This window comes from Lathyrus oleraceus, chromosome 6 (assembly GCF_024323335.1).
Source record: "Lathyrus oleraceus cultivar Zhongwan6 chromosome 6, CAAS_Psat_ZW6_1.0, whole genome shotgun sequence".
Lineage (NCBI taxonomy): Eukaryota > Viridiplantae > Streptophyta > Magnoliopsida > Fabales > Fabaceae > Lathyrus > Lathyrus oleraceus.
In genome coordinates, this window is record NC_066584.1 from 358,103,633 (window position 1) to 358,125,739 (window position 22,107).

At 38.0% G+C, this 22,107-nt stretch overlaps 1 protein-coding gene across 1 annotated transcript in view; it reads left to right on the plus strand.

The window, feature by feature from the left end:
- LOC127095626 (sugar transporter ERD6-like 6) overlaps positions 1 to 20,936 on the plus strand; it is a 29,809-nt gene extending 8,873 nt beyond the window's left edge. The window contains exons 3-8 of the mRNA XM_051034293.1: positions 19,887 to 19,949; positions 20,039 to 20,098; positions 20,314 to 20,379; positions 20,468 to 20,527; positions 20,632 to 20,746; positions 20,824 to 20,936. Of these exons, the coding sequence (XP_050890250.1) occupies positions 19,887 to 19,949; positions 20,039 to 20,098; positions 20,314 to 20,379; positions 20,468 to 20,527; positions 20,632 to 20,746; positions 20,824 to 20,936 (477 nt within the window). The remainder of the gene's footprint in view (positions 1 to 19,886; positions 19,950 to 20,038; positions 20,099 to 20,313; positions 20,380 to 20,467; positions 20,528 to 20,631; positions 20,747 to 20,823) is intronic.
- Positions 20,937 to 22,107: the final 1,171 nt, after the last annotated feature.

A 22,107-nucleotide genomic window follows, 5' to 3' on the forward strand; every position in this document is an offset into this window, starting at 1 on the left:
CACAATGTTGTTCAGTTGATGAAACACTCAGTCCAGCTCTTGATTCTTTGGGAGTTTTGGAAGATTTTCGAAAAATGCAAGAAGATGGAATTGAGAGAGAATCAGTTTTTCTGTGTGAATGGAGGCTTGTCTAGGGTTGAAATGTGACAGAAAAATGCTTTTATTGGTCTGTTTAAGCTCCTCTAATCAAGTGGTAAGTTGGTTTTGTCTTAATGAAGTGATTTGCAAAAGTTGCTAATTTTGTACAAGTGAACATGGAGGTGTAAACTGTACACGAAAATGGGCTTGGCAAGGCTGCAAAAGACCAACAATTTGCTGTTTGTGGTTTGCTTAGTGATTGCTAACATTGCCCTTACTTAATGATGCTATTTGCCAAAGTTACCAATTTTGCATTTTGGTCCAAAATGATAGCATGATGATGAAATGAACATGGTTTAGGAATTGGAACAAGTTTCAAACATGATATGAAAGCAATCTCAATTGGCAAAATGGTGAAAAAAGTCTTAATTCAAAAAGTCAAAGTTTGGTCAAACTTTGAATTTAAAAGGAAAAGGTCAAAAAATGCCATTTTGATTGGCAAGGTTTTGGAAAGTGAAATTTATATTTTTGGAAAGAGGATGAAAAATGTGGTTTGTAGGAAAAAACCCCACCAAATTTGGCCTTATGGTTTGGGAGATATGCCCCTTTGAAGTTCAAAAATTGGTGAAAATGAATTGATCATATCTTGACAACCATGCATGGGATTTGAGAGTTCTTGGACTTTTTGAAAATGGGAGAACAAGATCTTCAACTTTCATGTTGGGCAAAAATTCATTTGAAGCTTGTATCATGATGCAAGTTGAGGATCAAGAAGTTTCCATTTTTGGCAGTTGAAATTACAGGTCCAGTTTCTATTTCTGGAAATTTTCTGATTGACTTGATTTCCTTCCATGATGTTGATTGCCATGACACATGAGGCCTATTAGGACATGAATAAGCTCCTTCAAACCATTTCCATCCATCAAAACCATAGAATCAACCACAGTTGACCAACTTTGACTTTCTAGGGTTTTGGACCTGACTGTGCACTTCTGATGAATTCCAAACCCTAGTTCCTTGAGACCTTGACTTCAGATGATGTCCCAAAACATATGAACTCTTGATTATTGACCATGGTGCCCAAATTCCACAAGAATGGCCACCATCCACTGCTTTGACTGATTGTTGACTTTTTAGGGTTTTGACCTGGCTGTGCATGAACTGATGACCTCTGAGCCTTCAACCCTTGACTTGAACACTTCAACTGATGCTCCAAGACATGTGAACTTGTTGGATAAACCCTAGGGCTTTGATTCCTTGAGAAACACCTTTGCTTGATTGGTTGACTGACCTCCTGATCAGTTTGACCTAATTCTTGCTTGCTTGCTCTTGAGGCAACTGGGGGACAATGCAAATGCTATGCAATGGATTATGATATGCTATGTCCTAATATGAAATGATATGTACAAAGATAGGTGCAAATTTGAGGTGCTACAGCTGCCCCTATTCAATCAACTGGGAACCCGAACGGATGAGAGCAACGGCTGTCAGACTTTCAGGGTAAACAGGGATTGAATACCAAAGAACCGTGGAAATTTGCACCGACTGGATAAAATACAAAGAAAACCACGTCATTTACCGATGACAACTGCATGACAACTTCAAAACAGCAAAACCATTTACCGATGGTTGGAAAACTGGAAACTTGATATTTACCGATATCAACTTCAGCAAGACCATTTACCGATGGCTGCTGGGAAAACAACTTCTGAAAATCAAAACCATTTACCGATGGTTAAAACTTTGATATTTACCGATATCAACTTCAGCCAGACCATTTACCGATGGCTGCTGGGAAAACAACTTCTGAGAAGCGAAAACCATTTACCGATGGTTAAAACTTGATATTTACCGATATCAACTTCAGCGAGACCATTTACCGATGGCTGCTGGGAAACAACTTATGAAAAACAAAACCATTTACCGATGGTTAAAACTTGATATTTACCGATATCAACTTCAGCAAGACCATTTACCGATGGTTGCTGGGAAGTAATTTGATGTAGGAAGGAAGCAAGACCATTTACCGATGGTGGCTTCAAAGAAACTGGACATTTACCGATGTCAACTTAGCAAGACCATTTACCGATGGCTGCTGCAACTGGGAATTCGATATTTACCGATATCGAAGAAAACTGGGCCATTTACCGATGGCATCTCCGCTTGGGGAGGAACAAAATCTTTGTGGTGATACCAGACAAGACGTTTACCGACGACTTCTGGGGATTTTGATTTTATTAACAAGAGAACAAAGAATGACCAGACATTTACCGATGACTGGGATGAGACTCGATGTTTACCGACATCGAAAGATGATGTTTACCGACATCAAAAAGAATGACCAGACATTTACCGATGACTGGGATGGGAAATTTATTGGTGAGAGACAAACAAGTATTTGCAACTGAAAACCAGATAGGACATTTACCGATGACTCTACTGGGGATTTCTGTTGGGGATTTATCAGACATTTACCGATGACTGAAAGAAAGACTCGATGTTTACCGACACCGAAACAGTGGCGTTTACCGACACCAAAAATGACCAGACATTTACCGATGACTGGGTGAGACTCGATGTTTACCGACACCGAAAGAATGGCGTTTACCGACACCAAAACAAAGAAGACACACACGAGTGTTTGACATGACACTTACTGGTATCACAAGAACGATATCTGGGATATATCAAGGCAAGATTGATCATTTGCCGGGGGTCTCACTGGGGAGAAACAAGCTTTCTGTCACCATCGGGTGAGGAAATAAACCTCTGTCACCATCGGGTGAGGAAATAAACCTCTGTGGGGATAATCAATTCTGAATACTGTCGAAGCAACTGTAGCTGATTTGCTGTGCTGATGTTGGACAAAACGATCCGCCTCTGCCGGGGGATACAGTTTGATGGGGTTTCGAGCACATGAATGCATATGTTTGGATTTTTCTATGGCGTAATGCTCCATATGGGATGGAAATGCTACGCAGTTTTGAGGATGCAATGATTACTATATGCAATGCAATATGATGAGAACTCTGCGGGGAGAGATACACAGGACGACTGTGCTGAGGAATCTTCAAGATAAATCCGCTGGGGGAAGCAATACAACTGCTGGGGAGCCAACAGTACGAATCCACTAGGGGGAGACAAGTCAACTCACTGGGGAGTAAAAGCAACTCTGCTAGGGGAAAGCAAAGGTAAACTGCTGGGGATAGCCCAATCAAGTCCACAAAAATTCCGCTTGGGGAAATGAGAAGCTCCGCTGGGGAAGTCACTATTCCGCTGGGGAAGATAAACCAAGAAACTCTCTGGGGATAAGGCTCAGACAATCCTCAGGTAAAATAAGCCCTGCTTTGGGGAATAACCGTTACTCTGTCGGGGACGACCCACAATGTTCACAAGTAGAAAATACTCAGCTGGGGATGCAGGTATCGACCTGCTACTGAAACCTGTCCAATCCACTGGTGGGATGAACTCTGCTGGAGAAATATTTCGTGAAACCCGCTCCACTCGGGGATCAAGGTCACGACAGCGAGCAAACAGGAAGGAACACCATGGATACCGGGTTGTAGGTATGAAACGGGTGACCGACCAAAGCGTGAATTGGTTTGAATGCCATAAGTACATCGACCTGATCGTCGGAAACTTCTTCGGTCTGAACACCGGAAAAACATAAGTACATCGACCTGATCGTCGGAAACTCCTTCGGTCTGAAACCGGCAAAGTTGGCCTGAGTGCCAAAGCGTGAATTGGTTTGTGTTCCAAAACGCTCAACATCCTGAAGAGGGCTAGAAAAGCAGTCTTGTTAAAGGATGGACATTCGATTTCACCAGAAATACGAATTTTACTCGACTGGGGAGGACGACTTCGACCCAAGAGCGCATGAGACATATTATCTATAGCAGTCAAAACGTAGATAATACACTCGCATGGAAGATTATCCATAACCGGGTTGTAGGTTGTTAGATGAATAATCGACCGAAAAGAAAGGCATCTGGGTACCAGACTAGGTATGCAAAGATGACCAATCCAAAGAGGGTAAAGTTGCTTACTCGGAGCAAGTATCCACAAAGAAAGGGAAGACCCAATGGGGACAATACTGCTTGATCAAGGCAAGTATCCAGAGGGGACAAGAATATCAATACCACGAAGAGGGGATTACATCTACCGGTTTGTAGGTAGAAAACCACGGAAAAGTAACCAGTCATCATCGGGATGAGCACAAAAGGTTAACTCTGCCAATGGGAGAACGTGGGATTTTACAACTACCAGCTAGTGGGTAGAAAACCACAAAGATAGGACTTACAGCTACCGGTTCGTAGGTAGAGGCCAACAACTCCGCTGAGAGACAGAGTGAGAAAAAGGATTTACAACTACCGGGTAGTGGGTAGAAGACCGTAAAGAAAGGACTTACAGCTACCGGTTCGTAGGTAGAGGCCAACAAATTCCGCTGAGGATAAGATGAATGAGTGCCGGTTAGTGAGCGACTATTCATTTATGCCCCAGGGAAGTACAGGAGACAACAGAAAGCCAATTTTAGGATCGATCCAAAAAGGCAGACTGAAACAAGACTCATCCTAATGAGGAAAGAGCTCAATAGGGAAAACCCATCCCGTGTAGGGAGGGAACGGAAGCAACCGTCATCCACGAGGATGTATCTCAGTGGGGAAATGGCAGGAAAGGATAGACACTTTCTGCTTAAGGGGTAGACTCTACATGGAGAGATCAGACATACCCATATCTGCTTAAGGAAAATCTACTGGAGAGATTCATATTATCGAATAGCAGGAGGTAACAATCTACAGATACCCGGCAACAGCTGCAACATGAGTACCTGAGTGCTATGATTATGCATGTATGTTTTATACCTAAAATGTATGATGAATGTTGACAAACAGACATGTTCAACATGCAGGTCCAGGAATCAATCATCCGGAGAGAAAACCAAAGTCACCATCCTGCAGGGGAGGAAGAGCCACAAGAGGCTTCCGGAGGGATCGTCGGTCACAACCGGAGAACAGAGTTCAACATGCAGGCGTATGCGCCGCAACAACTTGTGCTGGGAATCAGGGAGACCAAGAAGCAACCAGATCTCTGATGAGGATACATAGGCATTGAGAGAGCTCATCATGCCAACAACTCCGCTGAGGGATCCATCTGAGGGAATGCCGGATTATGGGGATGTCGATCCTCCAAATACTGCATCTTCAAAGAAAAACACCCAGGCTGGGGGAGAGAGGAAGATTACTCTGTTGGAGAGAGGAAAGTTGAAGTCTTCAGTAAACACTCTGCTAGGGGAGCTGCCCCACAAAAGTATTTCAACAGCAACCCTGTTGGGAATGCCCCACGGTAGGGCTCAAACAACACTCTACTGGGGATGCCCCATAATAGAGCTAACAGGGATTTGGAGGAAGAATCTGTACTGCCGGGAACATGAAGATGAACAACTTCAACCAACACTGCATCGGGCAAAATCACCGAGGAGGAACCATACGAGGTTCTGCAGGACAAAGATACAGTCATGCTCGAGATACGAACAAATGTCTTACCTGTTGGTAATCATACCACCCCCGGGAGAGCACTGTGGGTCTCCTAAGTATTCTTCCATCATTGTGAATGTTCACTTTGTTTAAGAACAATTTTTTTTGAAAAATTTGTTTATTTTGAAAACAATGATACTTTATCATTTAAAACATGCAAAACATTTGTTGAGTTAAAACAAATAAGAGTGCAAACAATTGGCTAAAAGCTCAAATTGACGTGATGGAATGGTAGTCTGCAAAGGGCGAGACTCCATAGATCTGTACCAATTTGAAATCGGTGATGTATATTGGAGAGGGCTACATTGAACATAATGACCTTTCCTCTACCATTCTGAATTTTCGATGTATTCAAAGCTTCAGTCGACGACGAATCGAGAATCCCTGACGGATGACAGATGTACAACACAGTCTTGTCAAGATGCAGTTACTTGCCAAATCCCTAATTTTTGCCTAGATTGCCCCAGTGTGAGGTGTTCAATCTAGCGGGATGCAAATTCTTTAATCAATGTCTCTAACTTTTGCCTGAATCGCCCTTTCGGGTTTTCAATCCACCGAGACGCTCCTTTTTGCCTAAGTCGCCCTTTGGGGTGTTCGACTTAGCGAGCTTTTCTATTTTTTTTTTGTTTTAGGCGAAGTATTTCTTGACTGCATCCGGATTCACAGGACGAGTGAACTTCTTTATCCATTGTTGTAAGTGTCGAACACTGCCTGAAGAGGCTCTTTTGAAAACGTATGGACGTTCTTAGCTTGGAGTTCACTTGCCCCTGGAATCGGGCACGAAAGACAAGACTTTCTTGAGCACAAGGTCACCTTCTCGGAACACACGAGGCTTGACCTTCTTGTTGAATGCTTTTTCACTCTCTGCTGATATGACTGACCATGACACATGGCAGTTGATCTCTTCTTTTCGATCGAATTCAGCATCAGCCAACTTGGGACCTTGAGGGTGCTATTTCTCTTTTGTTTTTTCTTTCTTTTTCTTTCTTTTGATTTTGCTTTTGATTTTTTCTTAATTTTGCACCCTCTCTTTCTTTGTTTTTTTTTTTGATAATGCCCCAGTTGGCTGTTCTGCTGATTCTCGAGATGCAGCTGAGTGATCTTCTTCTCTTGCTCAAGAAGTCGGGAAATCTCGTCAGGAATCCCTTCAACATCATCTTCGTCCGCTTCGAATACAGGGAATTCAAAATTGGGAGATGACGTCCGATCATTATGTTCAATGGGTTTGAGAAACAACCTGCATAATGATTTTGATATGAAAAGCTTTTTGAAAATCAAACAAGACAATCGTTATGCAGATGAAAAGATTGCTTTTATTCTTGTTTTTTTTTTTAGGTTTTTTGTGATCACCAATTTCATGCAAAAAGCGAAAAGGGAAAACAATTGGAAAAACAAATGTTTAACATGAATTTATTTGAATGAAAATATCATTGCATAAAATGTTGCCAACAATGCCATCACTTCTCCTTTTGGCATGGGAGAAGGGTTTTTAAACAAAGTGATTGTTACTCTGACTTAAAAACAACTGTAGGAAAGCCCACAGTGACCCAATTGTGGCAGACACCACCAGGAATGATGAAATTGTTCAAGTCCTCTGCGTCCTCTTCCAAGATAGCAGCATCCTCTTCTTCAAGTTGATCGTCATGGATGAATCCTCCACTCTTGAACAGACCTTGCTCATTGCATGCCCCAGAACAGTAGTCAATGCCAGCCCGGGATCGGTTAACCAGGAATAAATCCATCAACAGTACAAAGTCTGGCAAATATCTCTCCGAGTTCACAATTCTCTTGCTCAGGATGATCCATCAATCCGGTAGAGATGGCTCTGGTATAGTACCGGCAAAATGCGTCTTCAAAATAAATGAAGATCGCAGGGTCAGACCACAGGACGGGAGACCGGAACAGAACCTGCTGATGCAAATGATGCATGAAGTGTTTATGCATATGCTTGTTTTTATTTCAAAGGAACTCGAGGGTTTTATTTGCAAACTTTGAAATATTTAGCATTTTGATCATATATGAGAATATCTCATCAAATATATCAGGTGAAAAAATTTTCCCGGTTTTTTCATGTTTTGAAAATTTTTGCAAATAAACTCCTTTGAGTTCCTTGAAAATTTTCTTTTTCTCTGATGATATGGATGCAGATGAATGCATGAATGCATGAATGCAACAATCACACTCAAGGATCAGGCGAAGCACGCCAAACAAAGGTCGTGGGAAAGCTCATTGTATCCCTAATATCAATCATCCATTTTGGTGGATTTAGGTTTTCACCTTATCGACACCCAAGTTCCATTGATATTAACGGTACATGAACCGGCTCAAACATCCTTAATATCAACCAGCCGCTTTGGTGGATTTTAGGTTTTACACCTGATCCGGGATCCATTGATATTAACAATGTTTGAACGACTCAACCACGAAACATGGGTTTGTTGAGAGTCACGAGCATGGAGTCTCGGTTAAGAACCACCCAAAGGGAGTGTACTAGGGTTTAAACCTGCCAGACATGTTCTATCAGAGGTTCCCATAATCATCGTTCCATCTCTCGAATATTATCGGAGGAACGAATACTCGTATTCCAAGAATATTCTCAAGAGAAACTCTTATGAGTGTAGTATCGCGTAACAGTCGTATCAGAACTGACATCTGAACGACCTCCGCACTACGGTCCTAAAAATAGGCCAAGATGGGTTTGGTAGATTAAGGTCCTTGGCTTCTGCGGCACATGATTGAAAGAATAATGCCTAACCACAAATAACTTGTGTGACATTATTAGTTCAACATGACCTCCACCAAGTGAATGGGCTCGCAAGTCAACTGGCTAAGGAATACTCCACACCAGTCAACAAGACTATGCCATTCTCCTATCCTAGAATGCACTCGAGTCCGGGTATAGGACTCATCTCACGGACTCCCACCCCACAAAGAAAAACAGACAACCAGTCAGGCATAATGAATAGTGAATATGAATGCAAACATTAATGCACACAATCAATGCAATCAATAAATGTACATATATACAACGAATGCAATAAAATACAACAAGCAGAAAGCAACCAAAACCCTAATCCTAGAGAGCGCTAGGAGAGACTCGCTCGGGGAAGATGGACCAGCACAGGTCAACTTCTCCTAGTCCCCAGCAGAGTCGCCAGCTGTCGCATTACGCGAAAAACCGGCGGGAAAAAGAAAGAAACAACAGAGCCGCCACCGTGCGTTATTTATCCCAAAAGAGGGAAAGGAAACGCTCGAAGTAAACCTAGGAAAGAACATGGTCTCACGACCAAAGAGGATGGGTTCGGGAGTCGGTTATGCGAAGGGAAGGTGTTAGGCACCCTACGCATCCGTAGTACTCTACGGGATCCACGCACAAAAGAAAGGAAAATGGTTGCTAAAACGCTGCTCAAACACACACACACTGGCTGAAAGAGACAAAAGAGACTGACTGAAACTGACTCAGCAGGATGTCGCATCCTGGGCCTACTTAGTCTATCAAGCATAGACATCAGAGTCAAAGTAGTTCGGACCGGGGAAACGACACATGCTCGCTAGGATGTCGCATCCTATGCATACGTATCTTCTCGGACGAGAGAAGAATCAGAGCATTCGTAGCTCGGCTGACACGCACACAAACAAAACAAGACAAAGGCAAACGTGGAGCCCGACTGCCAATCACTGGACTTATGTCAGCATCCGAACCTAAACACACGCAAAGAGGCAAACGTGGAGCCCAAATGCCAATCACTGGACTTACATTGACATCCAAACCTAAACAACACAACAGATAGATAGGGAGTCTGGGACTCAGCCTACAACTGTCAAACACAAACAAACAGACAGACAGCAAATGCTAAGGAGTCAGGGACTCGAGCCTAGCAAAGGTCAGACAACACACACAAAAAGAAAAAGGGCGCCCGGAGAGATCAGCTCAATCTCCTGCCTACATACTTCATCTGGTATGAAGATCAGGGCGATGTAGTTCCCCTACGCAGGGACAAAGGATCTAGCCTAACCAGATAACAGAGGGAGACACAACACTAGGGAGACTACGACTCGAGCCTAGATGTTGTCATGCAAAGTCAACCCTAAGTTAAGGTTTCTAGCTAACTGGCACAAGGGCCAACCTATCCTAGACATGACTTGCACAGGAAACAAGCCACACAGACACCTAACTTGCACAGGAAGCAAGGGTCTCGATTGCAACTAGGGCAAGAGAAAAGGGAGGTCTCAATCGCAACGAGGGCGAGAGAAAAGATCGCAACGAGGGCGAAGGCAAACAAGGATTAGTTGTTAGTTGTTAGTCAAACTCGGCAAGACATCGCGTCTCGTGCCTACGTATCTCACCTGAATGTGAGAATCAGAGTTGCCGTAGTTCGGCCTAACAACCCTAAACATGGCTCACACAAGGGTTAAGCCACACAGACTTGACTTGCACAGGAAGCAAGTCAAGCACAAACCTATTGCACAAGGGCAAGTCTAAGCTAAAGCCTAAAGAGGCAAACAAAGCAATCACAAACACATACAGCATAAAATAAACACGCCAACAAGGGGGCTCAAACATCAAAGGTTAGGCACTAGGGCCAACTGGAATAGGGTAAGTGTGCTCTTAACCTTGCCATTGAGAGGCTAAGGTGAAGCAGATGAAAGGAGATGAGGAGTGTGCCTCATTGCTTCTATCCCTGGCCTGGGAGAGCATTTGACAAGAATGTGTGGGTCCAGAAAGTGGGAACCCTTCTACACATTGGATACTGACTCAACTGTGCAATTGCACAAGATCTTGGGTTGGGATCTCAGTGCTACAACCATGTGATGGGAGCACTGAGAAGACTCACTGAATAGCAGGGGATAGGCTATTTATCCCTTGGGTTCTGCCAATTGCCTCTTCACTTAGGAGGTCTTTGACTCTGTACAAGGACAAAGTAAACATACACAGGCATTGCCTCTTAAGGAGGACTTCAGACAGTTTGCCCGGCCAAAATAACAAGCCGGGACTCCAGACTACATGAAGAAGAAAGGTTTATACCTCAAAGCAAATGCTAAAAAGCAAAGCAAGCAAGTTCAGAGAACTTAAGCAACTAAAGTACCTGAAAAATTCAAACCAATCAGTAAACAGTTCAACAGTTAAAACCAAAAGGAAATGAACCAATAGTCAACCACAGAGGGACCAATTGTGCAAGGCACAAAGACTCAAGTATATGAGTCACACCTACAAAACAAGGGTTAGCACACTATAGACAAACAAACATCAATCAAATTGGTATGATCTTGGAAGTACTATGCTCAACCTGAAACAGATGAACTCAACATAAGTCCAAAGGACCACTAGGGCTAGCCTAGGGTCAAAGATGAAAGAAAAGGTCAAGGCAGCAAGGAAAAGTCAACCAAAACCAAAGTCAACCATTTAGAAAGTAATCACAATTGGGCCCACATCCAAATCATGCATCATTGTTATTTCATAGACCAAAGAAATCAAAGCAAGGCAAATGAAAGCACACAAAAGTCAACAGAATGACTTGCATCAAAAGTCAACTCAAACAATTTCAAAAATCATCAAATAAATCACACTCAATCCTAACATCTATCATGGTAGACATGTAAAATTTCATGGCATTTGGATGAGAGGAAGGCAGTCAATTAAAATCATGAAGTCAAACCAAGTTCAAGCATGCACAATGAAAGTCAACAAGCATGGGTCAACTTCAAAAAATCATATCAAATAGAAAACAGATGAGAAATGAATGAGATTAACACCAATGCAAAGCTTGAGAGGTCTAGTTATCACATATGAAATTTCATGATCATACAATATGTTATGAGAATTTCCCAAATGATTTGGCAACATGTAGCACAAAAAGTCAACCATGGACTAGGCAGGGAAGCAAAATCACAATCAAATGGAAAATTGCACAATTAATTCCAAGAAAATTCATACATGAATTAGACATATAAAGGATCATTCATGCAAAATTTGGGGTCAATTGGATGTAGGGAAACATGTCAACAAAATTAGGGAAAATGCATGTTCATGTTGTGACACCAAATGTAACACATAACTTCAAAAATTCATAACCAGCAAACCACAAATGGGAAATCCACAAACTTTATATCAAAATGAAGGTGAACATGTCTAGTTTCATCACAAAAATTTTCAATGGCAATGGATGTATCATGAGTATTTCACAATTGAAATGGCCAAGGGTATCAATATTGCATACATGTTGGGAAAATAATCACCATTTAAAATCCAGCCAATGAAAAAATTAATAAAAATTCATAATTAAATACTAGACACATTCATGAACCTTATGGAAAAAATCTCATGATTTTTGGATTTTATTTGGATGAAATATGAATTATTGAAGATGAGTGAATATTTGAGCAAAACATGAACAAATCAATATGGCATAGGTCAAAGCAAAGTCAACGCAGTGGCAGTTTTGTAATAAAGCGTTTCATTTAACAAAACTCAGCGTTTCAAAGCGACACGGGAAATGTTGTGGTTGGCTCAATCTCAATGAAACAGTGCTACGAAGAACAACAGCCAATCATCAAGGTTTCTGGGAATCTCATGCATAAACCCTAGGGTTTCATGTAACAACAGCAACATGCATTCAACATTCATGCATCAATCCAACAAAATGAAAACCAATCAACAACACATAAACAGCATGGCATGGCAAGCAATCACAGTATGTCCACGCAACAACTAAACAGCCATAAACCAAACATGTTCATGCGAATTTTCTGGGTTCTTCCAGGGTTCATGAACAGGGCATGCTCCTCTTCATGGTTCATCATCAATTTAAATAGCAGGGTCAACAACATGGCAATAACAGGATGTTCATGCAATCACAAGTAATAATAGTAAACATGATTTTGGAAACAAACTAAGGTTTTAAAATAACAGCAGCATGTGTTCATCATCATTCATCATTAAACCACAACTTTTGAATTGAAACAAGCACACAGCATGGCAATGATAACATTCTTCATGTAACCAATCATCATAGACAACGAATCAGCACAAACAGGAATTTCTGGAAATGAGTCTTAGGGTTTTCAAAACAGAACAACAATTAGCTTCATCATTCATGAACTCGAAAATTCAAACTGTCCAGGAATAGAAATTGAGCACACTAATAGCTTCATCAAACATTAAGCAGCATAAATCCACCAATGATTTTCATTGCATCAACAAAATATGAGCAAACCGATGAAAAATAAGTTTATGCAACAAAAATAAAATCCAGATTTCTCAGCTATCAAGTAACCATTTGACATGATTCAAATCTTAAATCCACCTACTAAGTAAGACCTACATGTTGTGTAGCAAGATTTTGAAAAATAATGAAGTCGAAAATTCACCTGATTTGGAAAGCTCAATGAAACAGTACTGTCTGGAGTGATGCAAGCTTTAAACAAGTCTTCCTCGTGGTTTAGAATGAAGGATCCTTGAGGTTGTATGACTCAAACTTGCTTGGAATTCCTCAATGCTCTAACTGCCATGGTTGGGTGTTGAAGTAGCAGCTGGGAAATAGAGCTTTACAGATGTGAAACAGTGGTTGAAATAGACCCACAATGTTGTTCAGTTGATGAAACACTCAGTCCAGCTCTTGATTCTTTGGGAGTTTTGGAAGATTTTCGAAAAATGCAAGAAGATGGAATTGAGAGAGAATCAGTTTTTCTGTGTGAATGGAGGCTTGTCTAGGGTTGAAATGTGACAGAAAAATGCTTTTATTGGTCTGTTTAAGCTCCTCTAATCAAGTGGTAAGTTGGTTTTGTCTTAATGAAGTGATTTGCAAAAGTTGCTAATTTTGTACAAGTGAACATGGAGGTGTAAACTGTACACGAAAATGGGCTTGGCAAGGCTGCAAAAGACCAACAATTTGCTGTTTGTGGTTTGCTTAGTGATTGCTAACATTGCCCTTACTTAATGATGCTATTTGCCAAAGTTACCAATTTTGCATTTTGGTCCAAAATGATAGCATGATGATGAAATGAACATGGTTTAGGAATTGGAACAAGTTTCAAACATGATATGAAAGCAATCTCAATTGGCAAAATGGTGAAAAAAGTCTTAATTCAAAAAGTCAAAGTTTGGTCAAACTTTGAATTTAAAAGGAAAAGGTCAAAAAATGCCATTTTGATTGGCAAGGTTTTGGAAAGTGAAATTTATATTTTTGGAAAGAGGATGAAAAATGTGGTTTGTAGGAAAAAACCCCACCAAATTTGGCCTTATGGTTTGGGAGATATGCCCCTTTGAAGTTCAAAAATTGGTGAAAATGAATTGATCATATCTTGACAACCATGCATGGGATTTGAGAGTTCTTGGACTTTTTGAAAATGGGAGAACAAGATCTTCAACTTTCATGTTGGGCAAAAATTCATTTGAAGCTTGTATCATGATGCAAGTTGAGGATCAAGAAGTTTCCATTTTTGGCAGTTGAAATTACAGGTCCAGTTTCTATTTCTGGAAATTTTCTGATTGACTTGATTTCCTTCCATGATGTTGATTGCCATGACACATGAGGCCTATTAGGACATGAATAAGCTCCTTCAAACCATTTCCATCCATCAAAACCATAGAATCAACCACAGTTGACCAACTTTGACTTTCTAGGGTTTTGGACCTGACTGTGCACTTCTGATGAATTCCAAACCCTAGTTCCTTGAGACCTTGACTTCAGATGATGTCCCAAAACATATGAACTCTTGATTATTGACCATGGTGCCCAAATTCCACAAGAATGGCCACCATCCACTGCTTTGACTGATTGTTGACTTTTTAGGGTTTTGACCTGGCTGTGCATGAACTGATGACCTCTGAGCCTTCAACCCTTGACTTGAACACTTCAAATGATGCTCCAAGACATGTGAACTTGTTGGATAAACCCTAGGGCTTTGATTCCTTGAGAAACACCTTTGCTTGATTGGTTGACTGACCTCCTGATCAGTTTGACCTAATTCTTGCTTGCTTGCTCTTGAGGCAACTGGGGGACAATGCAAATGCTATGCAATGGATTATGATATGCTATGTCCTAATATGAAATGATATGTACAAAGATAGGTGCAAATTTGAGGTGCTACACATCATCTTTGAAAATTATTCATATAAATCTTTGTTTGTTGATCCGAAAATGATGTCATCAACATATATTTGAACAAGTAAGGTGTGATTTTTGATCTTCTTGATGAATAATGTTGTATCCATATTTCCTTTGTTGAAACCTCTTTCACATAGAAAGTTTCTAAGTCTATCATACCAAGCCCTTGGTGCTTGTTTTAAGTCATTAAGAGATTTTCTCAACTTATACACATGTGAAGGATTCTTGAAGTCTTCAAAACCATGAGGTTGATTGAAATAGACTTCTTCATTGATGTATCCATTTAAGAATGCACTCTTGATGCCCATTTGGTATAACTAAAAATTTAACGATTAAGCATATGCAAGCAGTAATCAAATAGCTTCTAACCTTGCAACAATAGTGAATGTTTCATCAAAATTGATTCCCTATTCTTGATTATGGACTTGAGCCACCAGTCTTTCCTTGTTTCATACAATTATTCCATTCTCATCAAACTTATTTTTGAACACTCATTTAGTTCCAATAATGTGCTTACTATTAGGTCTAGGAACAAGTTCCAAAAATGTATTTATTTCAAAATGGTTTAATTCTTCTTGAATGGAAAGTATCAATTGATCATCTTCTAAGGCTTCATTAATCTTTGAAGGTTCTATTTGCCAAACAAACAGCATGTTCAAGCAAGCATCCTTGATATTGGGAATTATAGAGTGCAACCTAAGAGGAGGGTAAATTAGGTAATATTTATTTAAGCAAAGATTCTTTGTTTTTAATTTTTTAAGAATTAGATTATTAAAGATAGAATGTAAAAATGAAAGAAATTAAAAAGAAAGAAAGTAAATGACACAAGGATTTATACTAGTTCCCCTTATAACCAAGGGTACATCTAGTCCCTTTACACCTTGAAGGGTTTTTCACTATGTTAGATCTTTATACCAGCCTCACTTCAAGACTTCTATCACAATCTTCTAACACACACAAAAAACAAACCACTTTCTTTTAACACAAAGCTTGAGAAAGCATACCACTCTCTCTTATTACACATAACTTATCATCACACACTTTGAAGAAATATTTCTTATTTTGAATCCAAAACTTTATCCTTGGATCATCTCTTTAAATATGATACAATTAAAACAATGAAAACTAAAGTTACCAAAATAATTTGTACTAAGTTTGGATGATGTGAAAATAATGCACAATATTTTAATGAATGAGTACTTAGTTAGTCACCATTTATGCTAGTTATTATCATTTTAACTGGTGAAAGTATGCGGGTTATTTGCATTTTCCATATATTTTGAGTTGTTTATATGTTAGTTTCTTTAATTTTTGTATTTGTATGATTCCAGGTTTTTTTTTTACCTTTTTGGGAATGTTAACGTGTTTTATAGGTTAGATGAAGTCAAAGAAATGGACGGAAAAGGAACGCGACAAATTTTTAGAAACATTCACAAAGTCTATTTTTCAGCATGTTTTAGATCATAATATGCATGTGGTATTTTGATCATATCTAGAGCGTCATAACTTGCAATGATGCAGGACTAGCGACAAATGAAAGCTAACATTAAGGGCTATAACTTTCATGAAAACATCAAAAGCTAATTCTGAATTTTCTCCCCATACAGATATCAACTTGTCCATACTTGTATCATATCTAAAAAAAAATCATATCTGCCCATACACGTATGAACTGCCCCCATATGCGTATGGCCCTCCATACACGTATGGGGGCCCAGAATCACAAAAAAAAAACCAGTTTGATGTATTTAAAGCTACAAAGTGAATTTATGAGGTTTAGACTTGATTTTTTTATGGCAAAACACGGATTAGATGTTGGAAAGTGTAATAGATCAAGGTGGAGCATCATCTTCAAGGGATTTTTGCCATTGGAGACTCTTCATCTTTCTCATTCTGTAATGTTTGACCAGATTCAAATGTTTGTTTTTATTTTTATTATTATGAGTAGCTAAACCCCCCAATGCTATGGGGTGTCCCTGTTCTTGAATTTGTTGATTATTATGAATTTAACCTTGTAATGACCTATATTTTCTATTATTCTGACTTACTTTTATCTACGTCTAATGATTTCTCTTTCAGTCAAATTGAGAATTGATTTACGGTTACCTGTTAGAAAAGACTTTCAAGAAAATCACTTGATTCCAGCATTTTATAGTGGATATCACCTAGGACTAGGGATGCCCTATAAATTTGAATGATTTCTCTTTCATCTGTAATTCACTATGGACATAGGGATTAATTTGAATGATTAAAGGATTGCCCACTAAGGACTTAGGAGCAAACATACTTGAGAACCGGTAATCAGTAGGGATAAAATAAGTAGTTATAAGGTCAATTTAGGATTGTTAATAATTCAGGTTCAAACACTCATTCCTAGCATGCTATACTCATAATATTTTCTACTCTATTTAATTTATTGTTATGTTCTATTTTGAATTAAAACCCAAATAAAACCCCCAATTAATTTTGTTTAACATAAGTGAAACTCGGACTCTATATTATCACGCATTCATTGAGATCGATACTTTGGGATTTTCAATTATTACTATTTCGACATATTAGTACACTTGCTAATTTACCGATAAAGTTTTTGGCGCTGTTGCCGAGGACTGCAAAAGATTATAAAGTTTACAATTTTATTTTTAGTTAAAATTTTGTTGCTTTGCAATAAATTTTAGTTTTAATTTTGTTATATTATTATAAAAAAAGTCAGATTATTGTTGCTTCACGAATTCCTCTATACTTTGCTACTTATAAAGTGTTTGAGTTTTGTAGTTGTGTATCTCCTGCATGTTGGTCGCTTGATTCGGAAATCACTTTGGAAGAGGCGACTAAATTTTTTAAAGCATATAAGAGGGAGGTAAAAATTCTTATGAATGAAGTAAGGAAGCTAACTTTTATCTAGATATGTTTATTTGGAGAGAGTTAAAGTTGGAAGAAGAATATGTGAAAGAAGAAGAAAGATGCATGACATAATATGAAATAAAATGCATTAAGAATAGAAGAATTTGAGATAAACAAGAAATATGGGGAAGGGGAAAGAAGGCAACTTGAAGATGATTTTGTTCTGGATGAAAATCCAAATTTAACAATTTGTGAAGATGTAGGTATTCAATAAGAAAGTCTTCAACAAAAGGGTATCTCTAAAAGCTATTTCAACTAGATAAGAACCCGCGCGATGCGCGGTCATGAATTAATTTTTATTTGATTAATATTGAATTTAAATTATATATTTTTTTTGAAAAACATGGTTACGGATTTATATTATAACATCTTATTATGAATTATAATATAGACAACAATACGAATTAATAAAAAAAAATGAACATTTTACTTGAAAGAAAAATATATGTTTGTAATTTGACTTTTATATCTAGAATTTAGTTTTTGCAAATTTTAATAATTCTAAAAGATATTACTTGTGATCATTTTTTATATTTTGATTCTCATTTTTCTCTGATACTCATGTGAGAAATCAATAATATTATTCCAAAATAATCTAACAACCCATTTTCAATACTTGTGAAAGATATGGTTAAAGAGTTATATTATAGTATCTTATTATGAATTATAATATAAACAACAATATGAATTAATCAACAATAATAATGAACATTTTACTTGAAAGAAAAATATATGTTTGTAAGTTGACAGTTATATCTAGAATTTAGTTTTTGCAAATTTTAATAACTCTAAAAAATAATACTTGTGATCATTTTTTATATTTTGATTCTCGTGTGTCTCTAACACTCATATGTGAGAAATCAATAAATTTATTCTTTGTCTATACTTTATTTGTTCGTTGTAATATGAATAATATAATGGTGATGTTTATCAATAAGATTGAAATGTGTTGCATGCTCTATAATATTTCAATATGAATAAATAGTGGCAAACCTTTGAAATTTGTGTAATAACTAATTTGACATTAAAGATAATCAAAAATATTTAAAAGTTTTTGGATTCACACATCTCTTTTATTTTTAAAATTTAAGCAAATATAGTTAGTTAAAGTAATTGTTGGATTGTTAGATTATTTTCACTACGCCAAAAACTGGAATAGACAGTGCACCTTAGAGGGCACTTTATTACAAAAGCGCACTCTAAAGTGAAGCGAAAAAATAAGGAGCGAACAACTGGAATAGACAGCGCACTTTAGAGGGCGCTTTTGTAATAAAGCGCCTCTAAGGTGAAGCGAAAAAATAAGGAGGAGATAGAGGGACAATAATACAGGGCGCTTTTTACAAAGCGCCCTCTAAGGTTACCCTTAGAGGGCGCTTTTAAAAAAGCGCTCTATAAGTCCATGTGCATTTCCAGTTTATAAAGCGCTTTTGGAAAGCCTTAGAGAGCGCTTTCATAAGCGCCCTCTTAGGCCCCCTTTAGAGGGCGCTTTTTTTCCACAAGCGCCCTCTAAGGTCCCCTTTAGTAAACATTAAAATTATAACATACTGCGCGTTTTGTTATTTCACTCTCTGTTATTTTCGTTCTTTTTCACGTTAGGGTTCTCACTACTACGATTTTCGCTACTTCTAAGGCGTTCTCCTTCCACCTCTGTTAGATCTACGACGTTTCCTCCTTCTATTAATTCGTTGTTAGCTGTTCGATTTTGACACCATAGGTATTTTTCTAATCTTCATATTACTTGGTTTCTCTTTTGACGTTCGCTATTGTTCATTTTTGGTTTCATTTTTCTTGGTTCATACATTTATTGAGTATTCTCAACAATAATTATTGTGTTGCAATGCTAGAAATGGAGACTAGGCATTATGGGTTAAAAGTTTCACAGAGTTATTAGCCCTTTTGAAAGATATGCTTCCTGAGGATAATGTTCTTCCCAATCGAACATATGACACCAAAAAGATGTTGTGCTCTATTGGCATGAGCTATGATAAGATACATGCATGTCCAAACGATTGCGTTTTGTTTCGAAATGAGTATGCATCGTTAAATGAGTGTCCTAAATGCGGTGTCTCGCGATATAAGAACAAGTTGTCTCCAGCAAAAGTCTTGTGGTATTTTCCTGTTATTCCGATATTTAGACGCATGTTTCGAGTGATGTAGCAACATTTGGAGTCGGTGCTGTTCAGGTTCAACCGAAAGGAAACTAAATTTGTAACGTTCCAAATTTATCAGACCATAATCTGAACAATATTTACATGTCATTTAGGTTCTTGCTACGATTTTAACTTTGTGGTTAGCAGACAAATCTGGTCGCCGGCTTTTACTTATTGTGAGTCTGAGCTTTTTCGATAATTTTTGCATTCACATTACTATTTGTTTGGAGGGTAATAAGAGATTAATCAAAATCTCCTATTGCAGGTTTCTTCATCTGCAATGGCTTTGAGTCTTTTGGTTATTTCAATATCATTCTACTTGAAGGTAATAATAATTTTTTTGTTTGTTATATTTTTTGAATATTTTTTTTGTTTATTTTTATATATACATAATACATTAACTAGATATTACACATGCATTCATGCATAAATGTTCAGAAATTTGTAACACAGATTCACAGGATTATATATCAGTAAATTCTTCTTTATATTTTTGGTTTTTTATATGGATAATATATTTTATGTTGAATTTGCTCTCAGGAATATATATCACCAGATTCTGATTTATATGCGACATTGAGCCTCGTATCGGTGGCTGGAGTTGTGGTGTGTAAATACAACTTTATTACACAAATGATGGTTTCTATTGTTTGTTTCCCTAACTTCATTATTATAAACTTTCAATTTCTTTCAGGTCATGGTTATTGCATTCTCTCTGGGATTAGGAGCAATGCCATGGATTATAATGTCTGAGGTACAATTTTCTTCAATAATAATATGCATGACAACCCTATATGAACAAACCTTTGTTGTAATATAATGTGATAGTTGATGTGTTGAATATATTTTACATAACAGATTCTTCCGATTAACATCAAAGACCTAGCTGGAAGTTTTGCAACACTTGCCAATTGGTTCTTTTCCTGGTTGGTTACATTAACAGCAAATTTGCTCTTGGATTGGAGTTCGGGAGGTTTGTGTGCATTGCCTATGTTAACTTTCTATAAATATCTATTGTTTCTAACCAGAAGCTTCCTATGTTTTTATCAGGAACCTTCACAATATATACTGCAGTGTGTGTTTTCACAGCAGGATTTGTTGTCATTTGGGTCCCCGAGACAAAGGGAAAAACTCTTGAAGAAATACAACAGTTTTTCAGATGAAGTTTCCTTTCGAGTAGTACTTCAGCTAGTGTTCACTCATGTATTCACATTCATTTTTTTCTTCTGAATCAACTCAATTCATTTTTGTGCTCTTTGGTCTTGTTAAATATGAAAAATACCAAAACAGTGTGATTTTCTAATCTAGCAGCATACTTGCATTTTTGTTGTAATTGATTGATTATAAACAAATAAATGAAAGAGAGTGGTTATTATACATTTCAATTAGAGTAGCAGTGGTTTCGGTTCATGACATTTCAAATAGCAAGAGGATCATATAAACAATAAGCATATATCAGTATTTGTATTTTAATATTATAAAAGCATAAAAAGAACTTTTAGTTGCTCTTGTGAATTATAACAAGCAGTTGTATGCCATTTTCTTCTGGTTACCTCTTGTGGCTGCAACATAACCTGAAATGAGAATATGGTCACAGAGACATGTGATGCATGTAAATGTTAAATAACCACCCACTTTAGAGGGCGCTTTCCAAAATAAGCGCCCTCTAAACCCTTTAAATTTCCACTTTAGAGGGCGCTTTCCAGTAAAAGCGCCCTCTAAACCCTTAAAGGTTTCCACTTTAGAGAGCGCTTTCCAGTAAAAGCGCCCTCTAAACCCTTAAAAGTTTCCACTTTAGAGGGCGCTTTCTTGAAAAAGCGCCCTCTAAAGTGGCCCTTAAAGGGCTTAAAGAGCCACTTTAGAGAGCGCTTTCACCAGGAAAAAAAGCGCTGTCTTTACCTATGCCAGCGCCAGATTAGAGGGCGCTTTAAAGCGCTGTTATAGGCCAAAAAAAGCGCCCTCTTTTCCCTTATTTGGCGTAGTGTTTATTCAAAATGGGTGTGAAATTATATTCAAAAAAATATCAAAGTTACTTTTCTCTCGCTTTTCTTTTTATAATTCAAAAATTATTTCCAAGTTTCAAACTCATGACAGCAACAAAGAATGTACTTTGACATTTTGAAAAATAAAGGTGAATTTTTAGAGGTGTCAAATAAGAATAATGACGATGTGTCAAATATTGAGTATGTGGCATATGATTTGTCGTGATATAGTTAGTCTCTTTAGATTTAATATATTATATAGATTTTATTCAAAATGGGTGTGGAATTATATTGAAAAAAAATATATCAATATGAATAAATAGTGGCAAACCTTTGAAATTTATGTAATAAC